At 49.0% G+C, this 24,499-nt stretch overlaps 1 protein-coding gene across 1 annotated transcript in view; it reads left to right on the top strand.

Moving 5' to 3' along the window:
* Positions 1-2,407: 2,407 nt before the first annotated feature.
* PARD6G (par-6 family cell polarity regulator gamma) overlaps positions 2,408-24,499 on the top strand; it is a 94,384-nt gene continuing 72,292 nt past the window's right edge. Inside the window, exon 1 of the mRNA XM_072758169.1 lies at positions 2,408-2,699. Coding sequence (XP_072614270.1) covers positions 2,628-2,699 — 72 coding nt within the window. The 5' untranslated portion in view covers positions 2,408-2,627. The remainder of the gene's footprint in view (positions 2,700-24,499) is intronic.

Below are 24,499 nucleotides of genomic sequence, written 5' to 3'. Positions count from 1 at the left end.
CACCCAGTGCTCATCCTGCCAATTTCCCCCCCAGTACCCATCACACAGTCACCCCAACCCCCTGCCCACCTCCCTTTCCACCACCCCTTGTTCGTTTCCCAGAGTTAGGAGTCTCTCATGTTCTGTCTCCCTTTCTGATATTTCCCACTCATTTTTCTCCTTTCCCCTTTATTCCCTTTCACTATTTTTTATATTCCCCAAATGAATGAGACCATATAATGTTTGTCCTTCTCCGATTGACTTATTTCACTCAGTTCCATCCATGTCGAAGCAAATGGTGGGTATTTGTCGTTTCTAATGGCTGAGTAATATTACATTGTATACATAAACCACATCTTCTTTATCCATTCATCTTTCGATGGACACCGAGGCTCCTTCCACAGTTTGGCTATTGTGGACATTGCTGCTAGAAACATCGGGGTGCAGGTGTCCCGGCGTTTCACTGGATCTGAATCTTTGGGGTAAATCCCCAGCAGTGCAATTGCTGGGTCATAGGGCAGATCTATTTTTAAGGAGGTTCTTTGAGGAACCTCCACACAGTTTTCCAGAGCAGCGGCACCAGTTCACATTCCCACCAACAGTGCAAGAGGGTTCCCCTTTCTCCACATCCTCTCCAACATTTGTTGTTCCCTGTCTTGTTAATTTTCCCCATTCTCACTGGTGTGAGGTGGTAATCTTGTTGTGGTTTTGATTTGTATTTCCCTGATGGCCAGTGATGTGGAGCATTTTCTCATGTGCTTGTTGGCCATGTCTATGTCTTCCGCTGTGAGATTTCTGTTCATGCCTTCTGCCCATTTCATGATTGGATTGTTCATTTCTTTGCTGTTTAGTTTAGTAGGTTCTTTGTAGATCTTGGATACGAGCCCTTTATCTGATACGTCATTTGCAAATATCTTCTCCCATTCTGTAGGTTGTCTTTTAGTTTTGTTGACTGTTTCTTTTGCTATGCAGAGGCTTTTTATCTTGATGAAGCCCCAATGATTCATTTTTGCTTTTGTTTCTCTTGCTTTCATGGATGTATGTTGCAAGAAATTGCTATGGCCAAGTTCAAAAAGGGTGTTGCCTGTGTTCTCCTCTAGGATTTTGATGGATTCTTGTCTCACATTTAGATCTTTCATCCATTTTGAGTTTATCTTTGTGTCTGGTGAAAGAGAATGGTCTAGTTTCATTCTTCTGCACGTGGATGTCCAATTTTCCCAGCACCTTTTATTGAAGAGACTGTCTTTTTTTCCAGGGGATAGTCTTTCCTGCTTTGTCAAGTATTAGTTGACCATAGACCTGAGGGTCCACTTCTGGATTCTCTATTCTGTTGCATTGATCTACGTGTCTGTTTTTGTGCCAGTACCACACTGTCTTGATGACCACAGCTTTGTGGTACAACCTGAAATCTGGCATTGTGATGCCCCCAGCTATGCTTTTCTTTTTTAATATTCCCCTGGCTACTCGAGGTCTTTTCTGATTCCACACAAATCTTAAGATGATTTGTTCCAACTCTCTGAAGAAAGTCCATGGTATTTTGATAGGGATTGCCTTAAATGTGTAAATTGCCCTGGGTACCATTGACATTTTCACAATATTAATTCTTCCAATCCATGAGCATGGAATATTTTTCCATTTCTTTGTGTCTTTCTCAATTTCTTTCAGAAGTGTTCTGTAGTTTTTAGGGTATAGATCCTTTACCTCTTTGGTTAGGTTTATTCCATCCACCTCCTAAGATATTCTTTATTCCACCGTCCTTGCAGAAGACTTTCTTTTCCAGGTAGGCCTAGAGGTGCTGCCGACCGTCTACTTCTACCTGTGGTAAAGTACGCCTTAGGAGTTGGCTTCTCTGCGTACGTACTAGGACAGCTGGAGCCAAGCCACTATTGGTTCCCCTATCGCCCAAGATAATGGCAAAAATCCGCCCAAATTAGAACCCTCCCCTGGTCATCTAGTGGAGTTAAACAGAATCACGGTGGGGGCGCGCATGACACAGAAGTTGCAGGTGCCCAGGTGGGAACGCTGCGCCCGGGTCGGGTCGGTGCAAGCTTCTCCCGGCTGCTCAGTATTGCGCGGACAGAGACGCGCACCTCCCGGGGAGGCGGCGGCCTCGGGGCGGGGGCGGGGCCTGGGACGCGGGGCGGATCCTGGGCTCGCGGGGCGCGTCCTCGGGGAATGGGGCGGGGATGGATGGGCGGGCGGATCCTCGGGGCGCGGGGCGGGGACTGTGGCCCGGGTCTTCAGGCGCGGGCGGGACCCGGGCGCTTGGAGCTTTGGGGGCGGGTCCTGGGGGGCGTGGAGTGGGGGTTGGCAGCGGGTCCCGGGGACGCGGGGCGGGCCGTGGGTCCTTGGGGCTCGTGGGGCAGGCCTGGGGGCGGGTCCTCGGGGCGGCGCGCGCCGGCGTCCCCCCCACCCCCGACCCGGCTCCTCCCGCGCGCGGCCCCTGGATCCCGAGGCGCGCGGCCAGCGCAGCTCCGGCCGCCGCACTCCGAGCGGCTGGGGCGGCCGAGCGAGCGCGGGCCGGGCCGGGCCGGGCCGGAGTCGGGGCCGGAGTCGGGGCCGGGGCGGGGGGCGCCGCCCCCACCGTCCTCCTGCGGCCCCCGGAGCGAGGCGCCGGGGCGAGGACGAGGCTGAGCGCGGCCGGAACCATGAATCGGAGTTTCCACAAGTCTCAGATCCTGCGCTTCTACGACTGCAGCGCGGTGGAAGTCAAGAGCAAGGTGAGCCCGAGCGCGTCTGCGCCCCCCTGCGAATGAATGAGCGGCCGCGGCCGGAGACACCTGGGGGCGCGGGCGCCCGCGGGGCCCGCGGGGCTCCCACCGCCCTTCCCGCCCCTGCACCGACACAAAGCCCGGCGGCCCCGGGGTGCAGCTGGACCCGCGCCGAGGGCCGCGCGCGCTCCGATCCCCGCGGGAGCCGCTCTTTTGTTCCACGAGCGGGAGGCGACCCGGCGGGCCGCACGGTGGAGGGGCGGCGTTTCCGGGGCGACGGGACTTCTCGGAGCCCGGGGCCCGGGCCGGGGGAGAGCCGGGCCGCGCCTCCTCCGTGGCTGCGGAGAAGCCTCGGAACGGGCAGGGCGAGAGCGGCGGCCGGCGGACCCCAGCCCCGCGGGCGCGCCCCGGCCCCGGCCCCGGCCCCGGCCCCGGCCCTCCCCGCGCGCCCGCCCCGGCCCCTCCCGCTGCCCGCGCCCCGGCCGAGCGTGCCCCGACTTGCGGGCTGCTGCGAGCGTGCGGGTAATTGGCTGATAGGATCTGGCGCTTCTGCCCCTGCAGAGGCGGCTGCGAGGCTGGCGCTTTGTCTGCGACGGTCCCGGTTGCAGTTCGTTCGGGGTCCCGGAGGAGGGGGCTCCTCGGGCTCTTCGCTGCCGCTGCTGCTGCTGCTCGGGAGTCGGCCCTCTCGCCCTTTCTCTGTGCCTCCCGCCTCGGGGAAAGGGAGGCGGAGCGGCCTGAGGGGCCGGGCGGGAGCGGGGCGCCGACCCCCAGCCCCGCGCGGGGCGATTGTGCCTGAGCAGCCGAGGTCAGCCGGCTCCTGCCCAGGCCACCCCTGCCGGCCAAGGGCCAAGGGAGTCCTTGGGCAAAAGATTTACAGGGCATCTGCCGGGGATGGGGGCGGCTTCTCTGCGATGAACCCTGAGTTGCAGGATTTCATTCTCATCTTGGGGAGACAGTTTCTTTATGAGCTCCTCACTTCTGTTAAGGTCGCAGCCTTCCCCCAACGCTAATTCCGTGATCTGTGCCCGGAACTCATCCCCTCTGGCCCAGGAGTGCCCCCACCCTCCCAGATCAAACGTGCCCGCTGTGAGTTACTGAGGGAAGAAGCCGCAAGCCTGAGTGGGAGCTCCAGACGACTGCTGGTTTCTTTAACAGGCTTGGGAATGTGGCTGATGAGAGCTTTGACCACTGCCATAGGCACTGAGCACATGTGGTGGGTCTTTGTAAGTTTTTTTTTTTCTTTCTGAGATCATCATGGATTCACAGGCAGTTGTAGGAAGAATACAGAGACTCCCCTGATCTGCACATTCGTGCTGTTACCAGCAAGCTCAGTGGAGATACAGAACCCTTCCATCAAGGGTACCTCCTGCTGCTCTCCCACTGGCTACTTGATTCTAAGTGTAAATTGACTAACAAAGAACACTTTTCCTGAGTCACACAAGCCACATTTCTCGTCCACCGTAGCTACATGCAGTTTGCGGTGGCTCTGAAGGATCAATCTAGAAGGACCCATCTGGAGGCAGTTCCCTTAATCCACAGTTCTGGACGGCTGGGATCATGCAGGCTGCTGGGAGGTAGAGAGGAAGCGCCTGTCCCTGTCTTCCCTCCAGAAGGGGAGTGGGGCAGTGGATGCCCTGGCTGCCCAGCAGGCTGCCTCAGACTGCCCCCTCCAGCTCCCTAGTCAAAAAAGGGGGCTTGGGTTCAGGTTCAGATGCAGTAAATGTTCCCCTGGAGGTGAGTGGCAGAGCTGGGGTTTTTGTTGAATTTGGGAGCATCCCTGGAAGGGCCAGACCAACATGCGTGGGCCCTGCTGAACAGGCTAGTTCAGCACACCCACCATTTTGGATGTTGGGGCTTGCCTTGCCGTTTGTCCAAAGTCTACCTGGCTCTTCCCTCTGTGTACACCCTCCCACTGACCCCCTAAAAAATTAGTATTTGCTACCATGGAATCCATCTCTGCCGGGAGCATTTACTGCAGCTGCTGTTGTCAAAATACAGGAAGCAAAACTTTGTGATGATGATGTCTATATTCATGTTAAATGTAGTGTCCGAACGCCTGGGTTTGCCTGTGGCAAAAGTGAGGCTGGGGGCTGAGTCCAGCCACGTCTGTTGCCTACTCCTCTTGGGAGTTTTCAGGAAAGTCATTTGACCCTTCAGAGCCTCCATTGTTTCATCTGTAAAATGGGCATTGTTCCCGTTCTGCTTACCTCCCAAGACAAAATGAGTTGATGTGAAAGCACTTTGGAGGGCAGCCCGGGTGGCTCAGTGGTTTAGCGCCGCCCTCAGCCCAGGGCCTGATCCTGGAGACCCGGGATCGAGTCCCACGTCAGGCTCCTGTATGGAGCCTGCTTCTCCCTCTGCCTGTGTCTCTGCCTCTCTCTTTCTGTGTCTGTCTCATGAATAAATAAATAATATCTTTAAAGAAAAGAAAAGAAAGCACTTTGGAAGCTGCAGAGTGACTGCTATTCAGGATTCTATGACATTTCAGGACATTGTGTCTGAATTCACCTCTCGTCCTCTCAGAACTTTTGGCCATGTGCCACAGGTCATCAGCTTCCAAAGCCTTGGGGACACCATCTTTCCCCGGTGGCTCTCCCCCATCACATAGGCCCTTCCATTTCCCGACACCTCTGCTTTAGTACTTGTGACTCCTCTGCTCTTCCCCAAACCAGCAGGATGCACCTCAGACCCTCGGTCTGGTTTGAGGCCCCCGCTTCCCACCTGTGGTTAGACCTGCTCTGTGAGAGGAGAGGCTGTGCGCAGGTGTGGCCACGGGTGTCAGGGCCCGGGGAGCAGGAGGAGCAGTACGAGGGCTGCCTCTGCAAGGGGCAAAGCGATCACAGAGGACTCTAGCTGTGAGAAGGAGTACGGGATCTTCTGTCAGCCATGTGCCCCCTTGCAGCCCCTGCCTTCTAGTGGAGCCTCACTCCGCTCTCTTAGCCTGGTGGTCTGTTTGCCCTGGTGATGTGGCCCTCCCCCGCCTGAGAGCCACATCAGATTCTGAGAATCTGCCCTGTGCGCCTGCCCTCTCCTGCAGATCCGTCGAGATGTCACCTCCAGGCCGGACAGGCTCTCTCCGTCCTCTGACCCCTTCTGGTCTCTTCTTTAAGGGCCTGCTGTGTGCCCTGTGTGGGGGGAGATGTGATGTGAGGGCTTTCACTCGAGCATGTGCTCTTTGTTTAAATCATGTTGGGGGCTTTCCTGGATTCTAAATAAATACATTGTTGTTGCTGAATGTTTAGAACCCATATCAGGCACAAAATGCCATTCTCCCATCCCAAACTGGCCACCCCTCAGTGCTGCTGCTTTCCTTGTGTTTTCTGTGCACATATGCGTGCCTACAACTCTTACAGAATCGGGATCACATTTTACAGGCATCTTATTCTGTAGCTTGCTTCCCCCGCTTCAGCTTAACACTGCAAGTGTTTTCTCATGGCATTAGTATTTTATAAAAAACATATTTTTAAAATTACGACCTAGTATTCTATCTTATGTGTAAACCATAATTAATTTAACCAGGATCCTATTTGGGTCATTTCCAGTTTTTTTCTACAATAAGCAATGCTGTGAAAAACATCTTTGTGCTCAAACTTCTACGTAAACATTATATACAGAGTAAGTAGAGATATGTTACATGAAGGATATAAAGAGCTACTGGTTCTATTAAGTTGGTGCAGAACTCATTATTTCCTCAGGACAAACTCCTGGAAGTGTAGTTACTATGTTAAAAGGATGCACATTTTGAAGACTTTAAATATATATTGCTAAATTTTCTTGCAGAAAAGCTCTTCTGCAGATTTATATACTGTTTGGTGCCTGTCCATCACTCTCTCTCCTCTCCTTCCAGTATTGCATATTTTCTTACTCTTTCCTGTTAGATAAGTGGAACCTCCTCCCATTGTTTTAATCTGATCCTGAATTATTAGTGAATTGAACATTTTTATATTTGTGGGCTATTTATCTATTTTTAGGTATCTCTTTCTTTCCCACCTGTTTTTTTTTTTTTTTCTGTTAGTGTTATTATTTTTTGTTGAGTTATAGGAACTGCTTGACGATAGATTTTCCAGTCGGTGCTGAGGTTACAGGGTTTCAGCCACACACTTCCCCTGGTCCTCAGACCTTATCTCTGGCTTATGTGGCAGGTAAATGTCTGTCCATCTAAGGGGCTGGGGGCTGGGCCAGGCCCTCCCCATAGGCAACTGAGCACTTACCACCCATGGGCCAGCTGAGAACTGCCTAACACTGTTTGACTCACCCATGTATGTCAGCTACACCCTTTTAAGATTGCAGTTTTGTATATGTACATGTCTGTGCTCAGACAGGTTCGGTGACTTGATGTGGGAAGCTGCATCTGGAGGAGACTCTCACTAGGGACCCAGGTGGACACCAGTGATGTTGATGTGGGTCTCTAGTAGGTAGTGAGCCCTATGACCTCTCCCAAGGGGACACCCCAGCTAGCCAGGGACTCAGACCCTTTCCTAGGAACCATGGAATTTCAGATAGTTCTCCCAGTTTCAGGGAAGGGGTGTCAAGGATTAGAAGATGTAACCATTCAAGGTATCAGAAGCTCTAATGTTTGTGAATCGTGTCTAGAATCATCCTGACCCTTCCCATGAATGGGCCTCCCAATGGTCAGAGACAAGCAACCAGGGAGCTTGGAATGGCGGCTGTAGAAGCATCCATTACCACAGTGGTTAAAGGGAGCATCAGGGTTAGTGTCAGACTCGTTCAGCTGACTGTGTACATGTTTACTGGCTGAGCACTTCCTCTTGGCAAATTATACTCTTCTGTGAACCTGAGGAGCCATGGGAGTGTTAGCCTCCCACTGGGGATATACAGAAGGTCCAGGCTGGACACTGCCATCTGTGTGTTGGTTGTACTTAGAAGTGTTTAAGATGATAACCATCTGCCCCAATATATATGTGTGTATACATGCCTGAATGTCTGAATACATTGCAACTGCAAATAATATTTCATTAGCCTCCATCACAACCCTGCCAGATGGGTTCTCTTATCACCACCATAATACAAGAGAGAACACTAAGGTCCAGGGAGTTACATGAAGCTGCCAAGGTCAGAGAGCAGTCTGGCTCCAGGGTGGATGTTGTTTGCCATGAATGTCTGTGGCCACTGGGGAAGGAGGCCTTCCTCTGACAGGCCCTGAATCCAGGTCCAGGTATTGATGAAGGGGTCCCTCGCTGGCCTTGTGTAGAATGAGACAGACCCCCGGGATGTCTGGATCTAGAGCTTATAGGGTAAGCTCTTGTGCTTTGGGGCAAGAGGTTCTGTGTTTCTTACTTAACTGCAGCAGGTTCTGTGGCTTGGTCTCAAGGGAAGTCCTCTGTATTCAGTACTGTCCTTAAAGGTCTGATTCTCCCATGTGTCAGTCCATTCATTTATTCGTTTATTCATTTACTGAGCAGCCACTATGTGTCAGGCATGGGGCTTGTCCTGGGAACAAAGATAGTCAAGATAGACAGTATCTCCTCCATAGGAACCTGCCATCCAGTGAAAGTTTGGTCTGGCAAGTGAGAAGTGGGGGGCAGGGTATTTCATTCTAATGTCCAAAGTGTCACCACTTCACATCTCCCTGAGCTCAGAGGTTTCCTCTGCCCGCCCAGCAAGACCTGTTGTGGTACTCAGGCTCCAGAACCAGTCCTGCCCATGTTCTACATCAGCGATGTCGAAGTCGGCTATGGTTGCTTTGAGATTAGTCAGAGCACCTTCTGCCCTCGTGCTTCCAGAAGCAGCTGGGCTCTGGCCTCCACTTCTCCCCATCCGGGCGAGGCCAGTTCAGAAAGTTAGCTGCATTTCTGAGAAGGATGCTGGAAAGAAAAACTCAGCACCTAAAGTGTGAAGAACAGTGTTTTGCATAGAGGAGGGACCCCATAAATATTGGCTGGGTTGAATTCAGGTAAGGAATAACGCGATTTTCCCAATAGCTATCAGTTCAGAAGTTGTTAGGATACCTCAGAAAAGAACTATGTTTTGAGGTTGGCCAGCAAATCTTGACTCACCACTGGGATTATTCCTAGGGACCTCAGAGAGGGGTCAGCAGCCTGGTGCCTTCCTGCTCCCTGCCGTGGAGGAAAGAACAGACAAAAGCAGGGAGAAAATGAATTGCACAAAAAAAGAGAGAAACTTTGAAAGTAAAAAGGAAATTGATTTAAAAGTCCACGTTGCTATTCTGCACTGTTGGTGTCTGCTGACTTGTTTGGTGTTTGATTACAGGAGAAGAGCTCCAGGGGCACAGCCTGCAGCCCCTCCTCAAAGCATCTCCAGGATCAGGGTTCATACCCCTTCCTTGTCGGACCATCAGCTCTATGTGCTTCCCCCTGCAGAGCCCCCTGGGCAACCCAGTGCTACCTATGGATAGGGCAGGAAGCACAGGATACTCACCGTCCTGGCTGTGACATCAGCTACCATCCATTCCTTTTGTGGTCTGTCCTCTAATTTCAGTTCTCGGGGTCCAGGGGTGTGTCTCCCACACCCCACTATCCATCTTTCTCTCTCTCTTCCCAATGCTGTGTTCCTTGCTGGGACTCTGAGCAGGTGCTTGGTGACGGCTCCCCTCTGTATCCCCCACCGGAGCATCCGCTCTGTATTTTAGGATGTGTGTGTTGCATTTCACTTGGGGACAGAAAAAAAGCTTTTGCTGCTTACAGAGTTTGAAAACCTCCCTGGGCCTTGTGCATGGCTCAGCCCCAGTTGCTGTGTCTCCTGCCCATGCTCCACAGGCTGACCTTCTTACAACCCACCCCTGTCCTAGTCTTGCTCCACCTCAGGGCTGAAACAGCCTTTGCAGAGGCTGTTCCAGACCTCCTTAATGTGGTGGGGCACACCCAGTGACCACTATGCCGATCAAAGTATGGAACATTCCAGTATCCAGGAAGATTCCACCCCCATTGTAAACACCATCAGGGTTTCTGTCACCAAAGATAAATGTGCTGGTTGATGGGCATGACGTAGGGTACATCCATGTTGTGTGCAACCACCTGTGTAGATGGTGCTTCACGCTGCACCCATGTCCTTTGGTGGTTGTGTACACGAGTGCCTCTTGGTGCTCGCACCCATGCTTTTCACTAGCCTTTTGTGATGCTGCTATACTCCCATGCCAGGAGACATCGAGCAGGCCTGGGTGGCCTTGGTTAGTCTAACCCACATTCTGGGGTGGCTGTTTTCTACTCCAGCCCTGGAGTAGACTGTTTTTAGGTGGAGTGGCTGCTGTAGGAGGTCTGGCCATTTGGGAATCCCGAAGGCCTTGAACCATAATGTATTAAGTGTTTATTGATTAATAAAACAAATCAGGAAGAGATTCCTTGTCTTGCAGAATTTAAGGTTCCTACATGACTCCATGGTTCCAGTTGCTGTTGTCATGCCTTTCCTAGCTTTCCTTTGGTCCACACCAAAGGCCCATGTGCCCATCTGGTGAGCCTGGTATTGTGGGAGAAGCTGAGACTCCAGATGAACAGTGATGGGCCTGGGGCCTCTTGATGGGTCCTCAGGCATCTCATGCTCAGGCTCTTCAATGAGGATGGGAAGTGTCCCTTTTAGAAAGTGTCTGAGCTTCACATGTAGAACAAAGACCCAAGAGCAGCCTCCAGCTGGGTGGGCCGGGGATACCGGTGGACTTAAGAACTTTAAGCCTTCCCCCTGAGTGGTTGGTTATTGCCCCACAGCTCTGTACCCTCACACACCTGCAGATGTTGACAGTCATGGCGAAGCCACCAGTAGGGCTTTGCTCCACCTAAAAGTTCTACCTAGACAGCAAGTATATTCTCCATTTTCTCACAGCGGCATACTTGCCAAAAGGCGGGTTAGGCACTGGTCAGTCAGTGGACCTCTCTCAGAGCCTCTGCTTCTGAGACAGGCTTGGGACAGACAAGGAGCCTCTGTTGGGGGATGTGTGCTTTGTGGAAGGACCCTGAGGTCCCCAGTAAGGGCTGTGGAAGAGAATTGTGAGGGCCATCAGGGCTGCCGTGCTGGAGGGCTTTGGAGACTAAAGTAATGTCAGTATCCTGTTTTCCATGGCGTGGGGTCTGAGCCACTGGCTCCCTACCCACAAGTCCTGACCTCACTTCCCTCACTGGTTTGGGACAACAACGAGGTGTTACTATGGAACAAAACAAACTTCTGTGCCTCTAGGATGGTCCCTCCTGTGGATGAGGTGGGGGCACCCAACCTCTGGTCCCCTCAGGCCCATTAGTGGCTGTGCAGGTGCAGGCATAAGGGGCACAGACTCCAACCTCACTGGGCCGTGCCCCTGTTGACTGGAAGGTGGTATAGGGGCTCTGCATATCTGCACAGTGGCAGCAGACATGGGTGTTAGGAACCCCCCTCCATTCCTCAGGAGATGAGCTGCCCTGGAGTCTCTTCTCACCATGAGCTTGGAGTGGCCTGTACTATCTCCCCACCACCCAAGCTGGGAGCAACCTCCCAGGGCTGTGGTACCGCTGCCTATTGAGCACTGGTGCCTCCTCTCTGCCCAGCGGGCTGAGGACTGGTCACAGCACTGCTGAGGATCAGCATCTGGCCCTCTTGGAGTGGCCAAGTGTTGTGCTGTGGGTGCTGCCCCTTGATTGTGTTTCTGGCAGGCACGCAGTCTCTGGGCTCCCTCTCTGCACCGGAAGCCTCGGTGATTCTGGTGGGAACAGCTGTCACGAGGGTCACATCACCTGGAGGAGAGTCTAGGTGGGTGGGACCTTCCGTGTTCCAGTGATATCTCATGGTTACAACTCCCTTTCCTGGAGCATCAGCTGTGCTCGGCCTTCTGCCAGCACTCCCGCCAGGTCTTTAGCACAGATGTTTTCCTTGAAGCTCATAACACCATGTGCAAGGGTGGTGGAGAGGGGGACCCTGAGGTCTTGACCAGCCTGTTAGGTCACCTAACCAGGTCCCAGCTAGAAGTGGCAAAAACAGGTCTTAAATCCTCAATTTCACATTATTCCCTGATTCTTCCTCCTGGAAAATAGACAACACCTACCTGCCTGAATGTGCTCTGAAGTCACATCCTCTATCCCTCCACCCCCTCCTGCACCACCTGGACACTGGCTCCAGGCTGTGCTACTTCCTCAGTATCCCTTATGCATCCTGTGAAAGCTCCTGTCCTAGGCAGGTGCCCTGAGCTCTGGCCATCGTGCACCATCTATTTGCTGGGAGATGGTGGGTACAGGGAGAACCTGACCACCTCTCCCACTTCCTCCTCTTTGCAGCTGCAGCTGTGCACAGAGTAGTACTGGTAACGCCCTAGGCCCTGGCACAGCTGGATATGTCACTGAGCAGATGCCCTTTGAATTGCACGGCTGGGGGTGCACAGCTGGGTTCTGAGCCTCCACCTGGAGCTGCGGCATTTGGGTCATGCCCATGAGCACAGCTTTTCTCTTACAGAATCATACAAAAGTTGTTTCATTTGGAAAAATGGACCTGAGACATAGCTGCCTGCCAGTGATGAAAGGGGCAGGGCTGAAAGAAGCGGTGGCTTCTCAGAGACTGCGAAGGTAGCTCCACTGAGGAAGGACCTGCTGCTCTCTGTGGTCCTCAGTGTGCTTATGACATCCATGTGTGTGAAAGGACTTGCTTTACTGTGTTTGCAAGTTTCAGGCTTTTTTTTTTTTTTTAAGATTTTTTAAATTTATTTATTCATGAGAGAGAGAGGCAGAGACACAGGCAGAGGGAGAAGCAGGCTCCCTCTGGGGAGCCTGATGCGGGACTTGATCCCAGGACCCCGGGTCACACCCTGGGCTGAAGGCAGATGCTCAACTGCTGAGCCCCCTGGGCGCCCCACAAGTTTCAGGCTGCGGCCCTGTGAGCACCTGTGCACCATGCAGGTTCTCCAGGCACTCTGCTGAACAGCGGCCCTTGGCTGGGGCCACACACTCTCAGGATGGCACATGTGTGTGAGTCTCACAAAAACCCTATGAAAAATATATTTTTATCCCTTTGCTTTTACAAAGGAGGAAATAAGCTCAGAGAAGTCTGAATTATCCAAAGTCACACAGCCAGTAAGATGAGTCAGGAACTTGCCATCGCACAGCCTTGTGTCCAATGACTCTGCCTTCCCATCAGTGTTGAGGAGACACCACTGGTCCAGACCCCTCCTGCCTCAGCCCAGCCCCATCCCTGGAAACTGCCTCCTTTTCATGCACGGTGAGTTCATCCTGGGATGTGACCTTGCTTCTCTAGAGGGCCAGGGTCCCAAGCTTCTCCTGGAGTGGATTTCTGCTTCTGATAAGTCCCATGAAGGCAGGGACAGACAAGAAACCTGGCCTGAGCAGTCACTCCAGTCCACCAGCTCCACCTCTCCTAGCAACCGGGTGTCCTGCCCCTGGACCTCTACTCCTAGAGCAGTCTACCTGCTGCACCTGGTGACAGCCTGTCTTTGTCCACGCTGTGAGGGGTCCAGGCGCCCCTTCCTCCCTGGGGAGTCTACTCCCAATGGGGCATCCTGGTGTTACATCCACAGGGTGTACTCACTCTACCACTGGAGCTCTTACACTCTTTTCTGCATTCCCCCCTGGTACTAGCGTCGGTTCCTCCATTTACTACCCTCGCGGTTGTGATCAGGGATCAGGTCCTTCCAGGTCTCAGTAGCCTGGCCTTTACAATGGGACCAGTGACACTTCCCAGTGGCTCTTACTATTAAAGAGGAGAGCTTTTGCACAAAGCGTGGCACTGACCCTGTCTCCTCTGCCATGCTGGAAATCCCTGCCACACAGAAGCCACAGACTTGTCCCTACGGCTCTACGTCCTCCACTCTCAGTGCTGCCCCAGCCCTGCATTACCCAGAGTCGGCACCCCAGACACAGATTGCACATACGGACTGGGGTGCGTGTCTGTGAGCAGAGGAGCACACATGGGACCTACAGCACGCACACGCTCACCAAGGTGATCCAGGTTTATTGGGTTCTCCGTCCTCAGCAGCCTCACAAAGGATGTGGTGCCCGTCTGAGCAGTTCTGTGGCTACTAGTGTCTGAGCCGTCATCACTCCGGATCAGGGTGGGTGGATGGGGCACAGGAAGGGGCTGGGCTCTGTGCTCGGCTCCACCCCATCTGACTCACAGGTCTGTGGCCTGATTTTAAACTGTCCCAACATGTCAGCCCAGGAAGTCGTCCCCTGGCGGGGTCCCACGCTCCAACAGATGCCACACGAGCATAACAGCCTGTGGTTCCTGATCATTCCCTAAGTGGGAGTCTTCCCACGGTTGTCTCTGTGGCCTGCATGTGCACTCTTGCTCCCTGGCCCTGTCCCCAAACAGTCTGAGGTGCTTTCATTACCACGCGGAAGTGTGCACCTGAGATCTTTCCTGTCTGCGGCTGTCTGGGCTCCTTTAAATTGTGCTGTGGGTGAGCTGCTCCTGTTCTCTTTACCTGGATAATTCTTTTCCTCATATACACAGTTTGAATTCGAGCCTGTGCTGCAGTTTCTATGTGTACATTTCTTGGTTTGTAATTACACATTTGCGTGTGTGATTACTGTCAGGCCTGGGCTCTCAGATACCCTTCAGCCCCATGAAGATGCTCAGTACTGGCACCGGGTGCCACACGTGTCTGAAGTAAAATTTTGTTCGGTGAACAAATACTAAAACACATGCCCTAGCAGGGCCCAACAAGGGGCTCACTGGGATGTTTTCAGACTGATGTGCACATGACTCACTGGCAACGTAGTTGGGACAGAATTCTGACTCCCTAAGCCTGGGGTCTGAGGTCACCGTCTCCAGCAGGTCCCAGATGCCCATGATACTGCTGGTTCAGTGGACACACTTTGGGGAGGTTTTGAACCTGAGGTGCCTATGTGCAGCCCGAGAGTCCGGCTCCACTGGCTGCAGGTGGGGCAGGTATGCACGGCTCCCTGGGCTCTTAGCCTCAAGGATCTCACTGCGTCCAGCTCGGCCTGTTTTCTCTCACTTCCCGTGTAGTAAGGGCCTCTGGGAGTCATTAAACCCTTTCCAATGAGGCATTTCTGATGGTGTAATTATACTCCATCCTAGGAATGGAGTTAACATTTTTTACTACTGTAAGTATTTTGGTGAAGGTTTTCCTTGAAAATCTGTCTCTGATGATTTCCCCTGATTGGTCTCACCTCAGTGGCCTGGAGGCGGGGCCAGGGGGGCTCGGGGTCAGGTGCCCAGGTGAGGCAGCCCTGATGGGGGCGGGGCCTGAGCCGGAGGCCGGGCCTCACCCCAGCGCTTCAAGTGCCTTCTTTTGGGGGGGGAACCTGGATGCAGGGCCCCTAGGGCTGGGAGGGGTGGTGCCCTGCAGGGAGAGCTCGGAAAGCTGGATAATGGGGTAGATAACTAGGTGATGTGAGTGCATCATTTTAAGTCTGTGTTTGTTATGCATTAAGGGACATAGTAACTCCCTGGATGCCCTTCAGGATATCTTTTATCCAAGATAACATTTTACACCAGAAAAGACCCTAGGAATCTGCATGCATCAGCCTCAGGCCTTAGTCGACGTCAGAATGAGGTTGGTGTCTAGGGTCCTCCCTTTCAGGATCACTGAGGAGTCTGGCCCTGAAGGATTTTTTTTTTTTTTTAAGTAAAATAGTGTTCTGATAAGACTTGCATTGATACAATGATGAATAGAGTGGCTGTGGCAGCTGGCCTCCTGCCCTGCGTACTGGTCCTGGGGCTCCCAGCACCGCGTCCTGTGGCGGGCCAGGCTGAACACCAAAGCCCTCTAAACTCTGGGCTGCTTCCTGGGCTCCCAGCAGGATGGGGTGCCCATTGGCTCCTCAGTATATTCTGTCCTTTGTCCTGTGGCAGTTACCAGCTTCTGACACACTGTATGGTTTACAGCGGCTCCCTGTTTGTACTGTTTGCCCCCTGTCTTCCCCTCTAGGATATAAGCTTCATGAGGACAGGCCTTTTCTGTTTTACTCACCTACCCAGTGTATAGGAGAGTACCTATTGTTTGGAGCCACTGCATACATATTTATTGGATGATAAGAGCAGGGGCCATGTACTGCACTAATTCAGTAAATGTATTTTTGTGCCTACTACATACCAGGATTGGGAAAAGAGGGTGTGGATAAAATGGAGACCATATTTTTCTTTTACAACTGCAAAGCCAAATGCAAGAAAATATTTGTTTGATGAATAAGTTCCCACTTGATAGTTTAGAGGAATGAGTTCACATACATGTTGCTTAATATGACACCTTCACAAGTGTCCTGCTGGTGTGCTAGTTCTGGGGGCTGCTGTCTGGTGAAAGGAAGCAGCAGCAAAAGTGAGTAATGCTTCTCAGACATTCTTCTCTTTAGAGTCAGTTCTACTCAGGGAAAGGATGTGAGCTAGGATGCAGGTAGGACATGGCCTCAGAGCCTCTTGGTGGATCCATCTGCCTGCAGCACATATATGGTGCCTACTGTGTGGTGCCTAGTGGAGGGCGCAGCTTGGTGACACTGACCCAAGGGCTCCTGCCCAAGTTTATCCAAGCAAAAGGCATGTGGTCAGAGTAACTGACTGCCCTTCCTTCCTGGGGGACTAATTTGGAAAGAAGGCCTTTCTTCAAGAAACACCTTTAGACAGCCCCTGGGTGTGGTTGAGAATCCGTGAGCCTTCGTATCTTTAAAACTGGCACTTAATGTTGAGCTGTCTGAAGTGTAGTCACAAACTGGTTACCACAGAAATTGTTTTATATGGTTAAAGACCCCTCCATGTCACCTGTAGACTCACCTGTTTGCAAATAGTCATTGGAACATTGCCTCCTTGGTTTTGATGGTGAAAACATCACCTTTGTACTGACATCCAGGGTGGGGGGTGGTGCTGATGGCTTCAAATCTAATACACAGGACAGAGCTGGTGTGTGGCATGGGACCTAGTGTAGGACTTCATGCCCATATCTCCTCCCATGTTCCTGTTTTGAGACTGTCAGTCAATATCCATTTAATTAAAATTCTAGAATTTTATTTTAAAATAATAGAAGTTTAATTCATTAACTCAGTGACAATTTGTGTGTAGAAACTATACTAGTCTAGAACAAGCAGACCCTGCTCTCATGGGCTTGTATTCCAGTGGTGAGCTGTGGCATTTTGCTGCTGTCACTCATACAGTAATTATCAATTTGTGGCTGCCTGGGGTTTGGGAGGTGTCTTAGAAGTGACTCAGTTACTAAGCAAATTCTAACTGGACTCTGCCTTAGTGCCTGACTCCTGTGGCCTTGCCTGGTGAATCTGTCAATACCTTGTCATATCCCTGTGAAGACCTTACAAACCAGGGCCTAGTGACTTAACCTTTCTCACTTCAGGGCCATCTGAGAGTTAGAGATAGCTCCTCCACTAGACCACAAACATCCAGAAAAAGAATGTTTTCAAAATATAGCAGATAAGCGAAAAAAAAGCACGGAGTTGACCAGTGTGGATAGTACACTATCATAAGTTTAGAAAAGAGGGAACATAGATAGAGTTCACACTGATTGCCATCACACGTCTTTTGAAGGGCACATACAGCTACAGTCACTGGTTCCTGTAGGGAGGGGACTAGGGGGGGCTGGGAGACTTCTTACTGAGTACCTATGTGGTTCTATCCCTATTCAAACCATAAAGAAAAACATACCAAACAGCATGTGCTTCCAATTTTTTTTTAAAAAGCATGCATGTTAGAGAAGCCTCCAAGAGCATGTTCTCACAAGGCACAGATGTCCCTATATGGGACCCTTGTGAACGAACCCAGGTATTGGACCAACCCCAGAACAGATGCACTCTTGTTCCAGATGGCACCTCAAAGCATCATTCCAGATGCTAGACCTTGATTTTCCTCCTTTTCTTTTTCTTTTTTTTTCTTTTTCCTCCTTTTTCTTTTTCTTTTTTTTTTTTAAATCTTGAATGGATTTTGCTGGTTTCCTCATAGTAGCTGTGTTCACAGGCATGTGTGGCCAGCTTTTCTGACTGTGTCATAGGCAAAGACTACCTTGGTTTATATGCATAAGATGAAAGAAGCCCTTTTTAAAAATAGAGTTTTTTAAGGGGAAGATGAAGGAGGATAGAAATTCAGAATTAGACACCTTTGCCCTTCGATTTCCATTTTTATGAAAACCACCCTGAGAGGAGAGGTAAGCTGGGGTGGGGGCAGTTGCATCAGATACTGTAGCAGCAGAGACCATGAGCCAGTTATTTCACCCCCTGCGTTGGAGCTGCCCACCTTGTGAAGGGGATGAAGGGGTTCATGCATATCTCTCAAGTGGCTTGAGATTAAAAATGGTGTGCGTGTATTCCTGCCCCCATGAAATTGTTAGAAATACAAATATGTGTGAGCCCTAATCCTCAAGTGATGGAAAAAGTGAATAATTGGCCCTCCCTCTGCTCTTTGGGACATGCAGACACATCACATGGGGTTCAAGCCCGGATCACCCTCCCTGGCTGGAAAGACAGCAGCAGAAGGGGACTCGGTGAGAAGAAAGTGCTCCATTAGATTGTCCTCTTCCCTTTGACTTTAGCCCTAAAGGGAGGGATGACATTGAGCCAGAGCTGCTTGTTAGTCATCAGAAAACTGTGCCATTTTAGAGTTTTTAAGAAAATAGCATCTGAGTAAGTTTAAGAGGAAATCTAGGGACCGTGTTTTCCATTGTAGGAAGAATGACTTTAAGGTTTGCTTGAAGTGGCAGCAGCTTAGTGCTGCAGACTTCGAATAGCATCAGAGGCAGGAAATAGGGTCTTATTTCCAGCCTGGAATCGAGGTGTTCTGTGGCTGTGGGCAGATGTCTCACCCTCTCTGAGACCATCAGTATGGATGCTTGGGTGGGTGGGGGGACACTTCCAGGGGGAAGCTTAAAATTTAGTCATGGACAGAACACAGCTAACCCAAACAAGCCTTATGTGCTCTGCAGTGTTCTGCGCGTAACAGATTTTTAAAAAATATACAGGAAAGTAGAGAGATCTCATTATGTATCAAGAAAATAATAATTTTACATTTTTAATATTTTTAACCTGGAAAATAAGAATCATGATAGCAGTAATGGATAATCCTTGGAGTCACATGACATTGAATGATGAAAATAGATTTGTATTGCCAGAGCCGTGCAACTCTAGAAATATCATTCATATAAAGTTTGAGTTTCTGAATTGGAGAAGAGGGACTGAGGGCATTTTACAGTTTGGGGCCAGGGTGGAGATGGGTGTGAGAGAAGGCAAGTCCTACCCTGCTCTAAGAGCCTGCCCTCTGTCCTTAACCAGCTCAAACTGGAAGAGCTTGCCCTACCAGCTTGGACTAAGTCTGGCATCCTGTTTCTGCCCTGAAGACCCAGGAGTAATAGGGGGGCTTCCCTACCTTCTTAAGTCTTTATCTTCTAAATCCATTTGTGCTCACAAGATACGCTTGGACACCTGGTCCCTTAGGGTTTCCTGTATGCTGGGAGCAAAAGCAGAGCCTGCATTGAACCTGTTCAGTGTCACTCTCTGGGGTTTCCATCAGCCTTCAATTGGCTACTTAAAAGAATTATTCTTTGAGGTGAAACTTTAAAAAAGCAGCAGCTCTATAAGCTATAATTCATGTGAAATGAAATTCAAAAGTTTAAAGTATAAATTCAGTAGTTTTTTAGTATATTTACAGAGTTGCAGAGTCATTACCACTATCCAATTTTAGAACATTTTAATATTCTAACCCCCAAATATTAATGTTAATCCCAGAAATAAACCTTCTCCCCATTGGCAGCCATTCTCAAACCCTTTTAAATTTTTTTTTTTTTAATTTTTTTAATTTATTTATGATAGTCACAGAGAGAGAGAGAGAGGCAGAGACACAGGCGGAGGGAGAAGCAGGCTCCATGCACCGGGAGCCCGACGTGGGATTCGATCCCGGGTCTCCAGGATCGCGCCCTGGGCCAAAGGCAGGCGCCAAACCGCTGCGCCACCCAGGGATCCCCTCAAACCCTTTTATACTGGTCCCTGGCAACCACTAGTCTGCTTTCTCTGTGAATCTGCATGTTCTGTACATTTCATGTAAATAGACTCACACGGTTGCTGTGTTTTGTGTCTGGCACCTTTCACTTAGCATGGTGTTTTCAAGGTTCATCTTTGTTGTAGGATCTATCAGTACTTCATTTTTTGGGGCAGAGTAGACCAGGATCCCCTTATGAGAGCCTGGCAGGATCCAGGGAAAGCCAGCGGCCCCACACCCAGTCTTGCTGTGGTGTCAGTGTGCCTGACCAAGTAGAGGCTCCCAGCAGCTACAAATGTCGGAGGTAGGAAAACAAGCTGCCTCTGGAGTTGTTTTTTAATCAGAATAAACAAGTTACAAGCAAGCCAGGTATACTTTTTAAAAATATTTTTATTTATTTATTCATGAGAGACAGAGAGAGAGAGAAAGCCAGGTACAGTTTGACTTTCACTTCTACATACCTCTATAGTTACATTTAATAATGCTCTTTATTTTTACCATGGATTCAAGTTAATGTAGTATCCTTTTATTTCAGCCTGAAAGATAGCTTTAATACATCTTGTAAGGGAAGTCTGCTGGTGGCAGATTCTTCCAGTTTTTGTATGTTTCAGACTATCTCATTTCTTCTTTGTTTTTGAAGGATAGTTTTGCTGGATATAAAATTCACAGTTGACATTCTCCACCCATGACATTTTAGCCTCTGTGATTTCAGACAGGAAGTCATTCATATTATTGAACGATCCTTTGAACATAACGAATTGTTTTCCTGCTTTTAAGATTCTCTCTTTGGCTTTGGGTCTTGACAGTTTGACTATGATACAGCTAGGTGTGGAACTCATTGAATTTATCTTAATTGTAGTTGGACTTTTGGATATGTAGATTAAATTAATCAGATTTGTGAAGTTATGGACATCGTTTCTTCAAATATTCTTTCTGCCTTTTTCTCTCTAGTTAACCATCCAAAGTAAACATTTAAAAAAACCTTTCACTGAGGAAGAAATGTTTAATGCTACAGGAGGCAAGTATAGCATCAGCTCCTTTGCTACTTCTTGCTGTGAATGTCAGCCCCGAGAAGCCATCTCACATCAGCAGGTAGATGGGACTGAGCACTCTGAAGGCATGCCACACCCCAGCTGCCTGACTCTCAACAGGTAATATGTTCCTGGGGATGTCTGGTAGCGTGCCACAGAGCTCTGAGGCTCTGTTCATTTCTCTTCATTCTTTTTTCTTTCTGCTTCTTAGATTGTACAGTCTCAATTTACCCGTCCTCATGTTGGCTGATTCTTTCTTCAGCCAGCCACCTCTGATTGACGTCCCCACTGTCTCCAGAATTCTTCCGTCTTGTGAAACCAAAACTCTTATCAATTAAGCAGTAATTTTCCAGCTCCTTGCAACCACCTCCTGCTTTCCATCTCCATGATCAGATGGCTATAGGAACATCCTACAAGTGGAATCACAGCACATTGATCCTTTCATGTCTGGCTTGCATCACTTAGAATAGTATCCTCCAGTATCACCTCTGTCATTGCAGGTGCCACAGTGTCCCTCCTTCTTATGGCTGAATAATGTTCCACTGTATGAATAGATACCATGTTATACTTAGGAGTTCTCTATATATTCTGAATATTATCCCTTTTTATAGGCTTTTATACTCTGTAAAAAGTGTCTTCTTTTTTTAAAAAGATTTTTATTTCTAATCCAATGATCTTGAGATCATGACCTGAGCCAAAACCAAAATTCAGATGCTTAACCAACTGAGCCACCCAGACGCCCCTCTGTGGCTAGTGTCATCTGATGCACAAAAGGTAGATTTCACTAAGACCAATGTCTGTTTCTTCTTCCTGTGCCTTTGGTGTTGTAGCCAAGAAATCATTGCCAGACCAGGTGTCCTGAAGCTTTTTCCTTAAGTTTTCATCTAAGAATTTTATAGTTCTAAGTCCCACATTTATCCATTTTGAGTGACTTTTGGTAATGGTGTTACATAAGAATCCAATTTCATTGTGATAAAAGCATTTTATTTACAAAATATGTTGGCATGGGCCACTAATCTTATATTTTTATCTCCCCATTACATTAGGTTACACAAGTTTTCTCTAAATGCAATAATTAGCAGGCAAAATTCATGGTCATATAATTCTTGGTGTACTTATCAGAAATTGAGAAAGTGAATTGTTCCAAGGATTGGGCAGGAAATCTTCCAAGTCCACTGGTTTCCAGTACTTTGCTTCCAACAGCATTGAAAGTTGCCCTAATCAAATTGTCAGCTAATAGATTAATAAAAATAATTTTAATGATAGACCACTTTATGATTATTTATTTTTGACATATTACCTGTTGAGAGTCAGGCAGCTGGCGTGTGTCATGCCTTCAGAGTGCTCAGTCCTATCTACCTGCTGACGTGAGACAGCTTCTCAGGGCTGACATTCGAGGCAAGAAGTAGCAAAACAGACGATGCTGTGCTTGCGTCTTCTGGCATTAAACGCTTTTCATTCAGTGAAAGATGTTTTAAATGTTTATTTTGGATGTTTAATGATTATTTATGAAATCTTGTAACTGTTCTAATCATGATAAAATCATTGTTATGACTCAGGCTAGAATCTTTTTTACTGTAAGAAAATCTATGGCTTTTGTTTGTTTGTTTTGTTTTTTTTACTTTATGGTTTTGGTAAAATACACATACGTTAGATTTACCATCTTAGCCAGTTTTTGAGCAGTTCAGCAGTTTTAATTTTTTTATTTTATTTTTTTAAGATTTATTTATTTATGATAGACATAGAGAGAGAGATAGAGGCAGAGACACAGGAGGAGGGAGAAGCAGGCTCCATGCCGGGAGCCCGATGTGGGACTCGATCTTGGGACTCCAGGATCGTGCCCTGGGCCAAAGGCAGGCACTAAACCGCTGAGCCACCTAGGGATCCCAATTCAGCGGTTTTAGTTACATTCATATTGTTGTGTGTGTGATCCAGGACTCTTTCCATCTTGCAAAATTAAAACTTCATACCCACTGACAATGATGTAGAAATATTCTTCACAATGGCTATGTGAAAAAAAATGTTTAATTCAGTTTATCTGTTTTTCTTGCATAGAAGAGTGATAGGGTACTCAAGCATAAATTATCATGATAAAATATTAGGATTAAAGCCTCTTGGGGCAATATAATAGAAATAATAGACCAAGCAGAACTCTAAAGGAACCCTGTAGAATTTCTGATGGTTATAAAAACAGCTTGTTTTTCCTGTTTTAAAATGCATGATGGCAACATCAAATCACTCTGGCATTTAGATTTCATTGACTGTATTAAAAGATCATCTGATAAAATATTTATTTTTAAAAGAAATGTTTACAGTATGCTAGAAATTGTATCCTTTAAAAAACAAGATTTTATTAATTTTTTCATGAGAGACACACAGAGAGAGGCAGAGACACAGGCAGAGAAGCAGGCTCCCTATGGGAAGCCCGATGTGGGACTTGATCCCCGGACCCTGGGATCACAACCTGAGCCGAAGGCAGATGCTCAACCACTGAGCCACCAGGAATCTCTAGAAATTATATCCTATTTACTTTGAAATATTTTTTTTTACTTTGAAATATTTTATTATATTTTATTATGAAAAATGTAGATGCTAACTTAAAAATATATTATCCTTTTTATAGTGGTAGTTTTCAAAATTCTTTAGGAGGCATGTGGCATTTGAAGACGACTGCGTTTGTGTAGAGGGATGCCTAGGACAATGCCTGAACCAGCCATCAGAGTTGGCTGGAGACCAGCCTGAAAGGTCGGAGACCCCCGCAGGCGTTTGGTCCCCAGGGAAGGTGGCAAGTGATGAGCGCATGTCACTTGCAGGCTGTCCCACGTTTGTCCCTGTCAAACCAGCAGGATTCCACAGTGGGGGATGCTCTGGGAAGACCCAACCCCTCACTCCAAATCAGTTACCACTTCAAAGCTCAGTACTCACTGAGCAGAGTTTTGAGAAAAGCTCTTATTATGGCCGGTGCTGTAGGTCAGCGGGCAAGTGAGAGACCATCCACTTCCTTCTCCTTGCACCCCAACCACAGCCATCACATTTCCCTCAAAAGGACTAAGATCCAAAGAGTAGAGCAACCAGCAGAACAGACACAGTGTTTCAAATCATGTGTCTGATGAGGGAAACAAGCCCTTCACAAAAAGACAAAACTATAGCATTGCAGTTGTTTAAAGGAGTTGGATTGTCATGGTCCTAGAGCCATGGCAGGAGACGGGGCTGGGGATGGTGCTGGGGACAGGGCTAGGGACAGGGCCCAGCATCCATTTCTGACGGGACAGACTCAGCTTCACAGGAGGAAACGGCACGTGGACAGTGCGCATGTTCGCACAACGCTGTGAATGTGTTGCTGCCACTGAACTGTACACTTAAGAATGGTTAATACAGTAAATGTTATGTTTTGTGTATTTTGCCACAATAAAAAATAGGGTAAATGCTAACATCCCCTTTCCTATCTCTTTTTGCTAACTTTGGGTGCCATTCAGCATAGGAACCGTGTTTGCCGTCCTTCTGAATTAACAAGGTCAGCCTCATCAGCACCACTCAGACTTGCCACCTGTCAGGAAGAAGTCTGGATTCATTTTCACTTCAGATCAACACATTAAGACATATTTTGAAGAAAACAACTAGAAGCAGTGAGAAGAAAGGAGAGGTTGTTAGACCAAAGACAGGGCAGAAGCTGTGCAGAACAGGCTGGCTTGTGCAACACTTACTCGCCACTTGCCAGGGATGTGGCCTGAGTCCTGCAGGGATGGGGGCAGCCGGCATCCCTTCATGGGGGCGCACGGGGGAGCGGGGGGCTGTCAGCTGGAATCACTTCCCACCAATGACCTGGGAAAAGAGAGACACTGTCTTGTTTCACTGGACACAGTCCAAATTCCAACTCTCTTTATGTATTTAATGAAAAGAACA

The sequence above is a fragment of the Vulpes vulpes genome, chromosome 5 (assembly GCF_048418805.1).
Source record: "Vulpes vulpes isolate BD-2025 chromosome 5, VulVul3, whole genome shotgun sequence".
Classification (NCBI taxonomy): domain Eukaryota; kingdom Metazoa; phylum Chordata; class Mammalia; order Carnivora; family Canidae; genus Vulpes; species Vulpes vulpes.
Note: the sequence above shows the minus strand (reverse complement) of the source record. Positions and strands in the feature narration are given on the sequence as shown.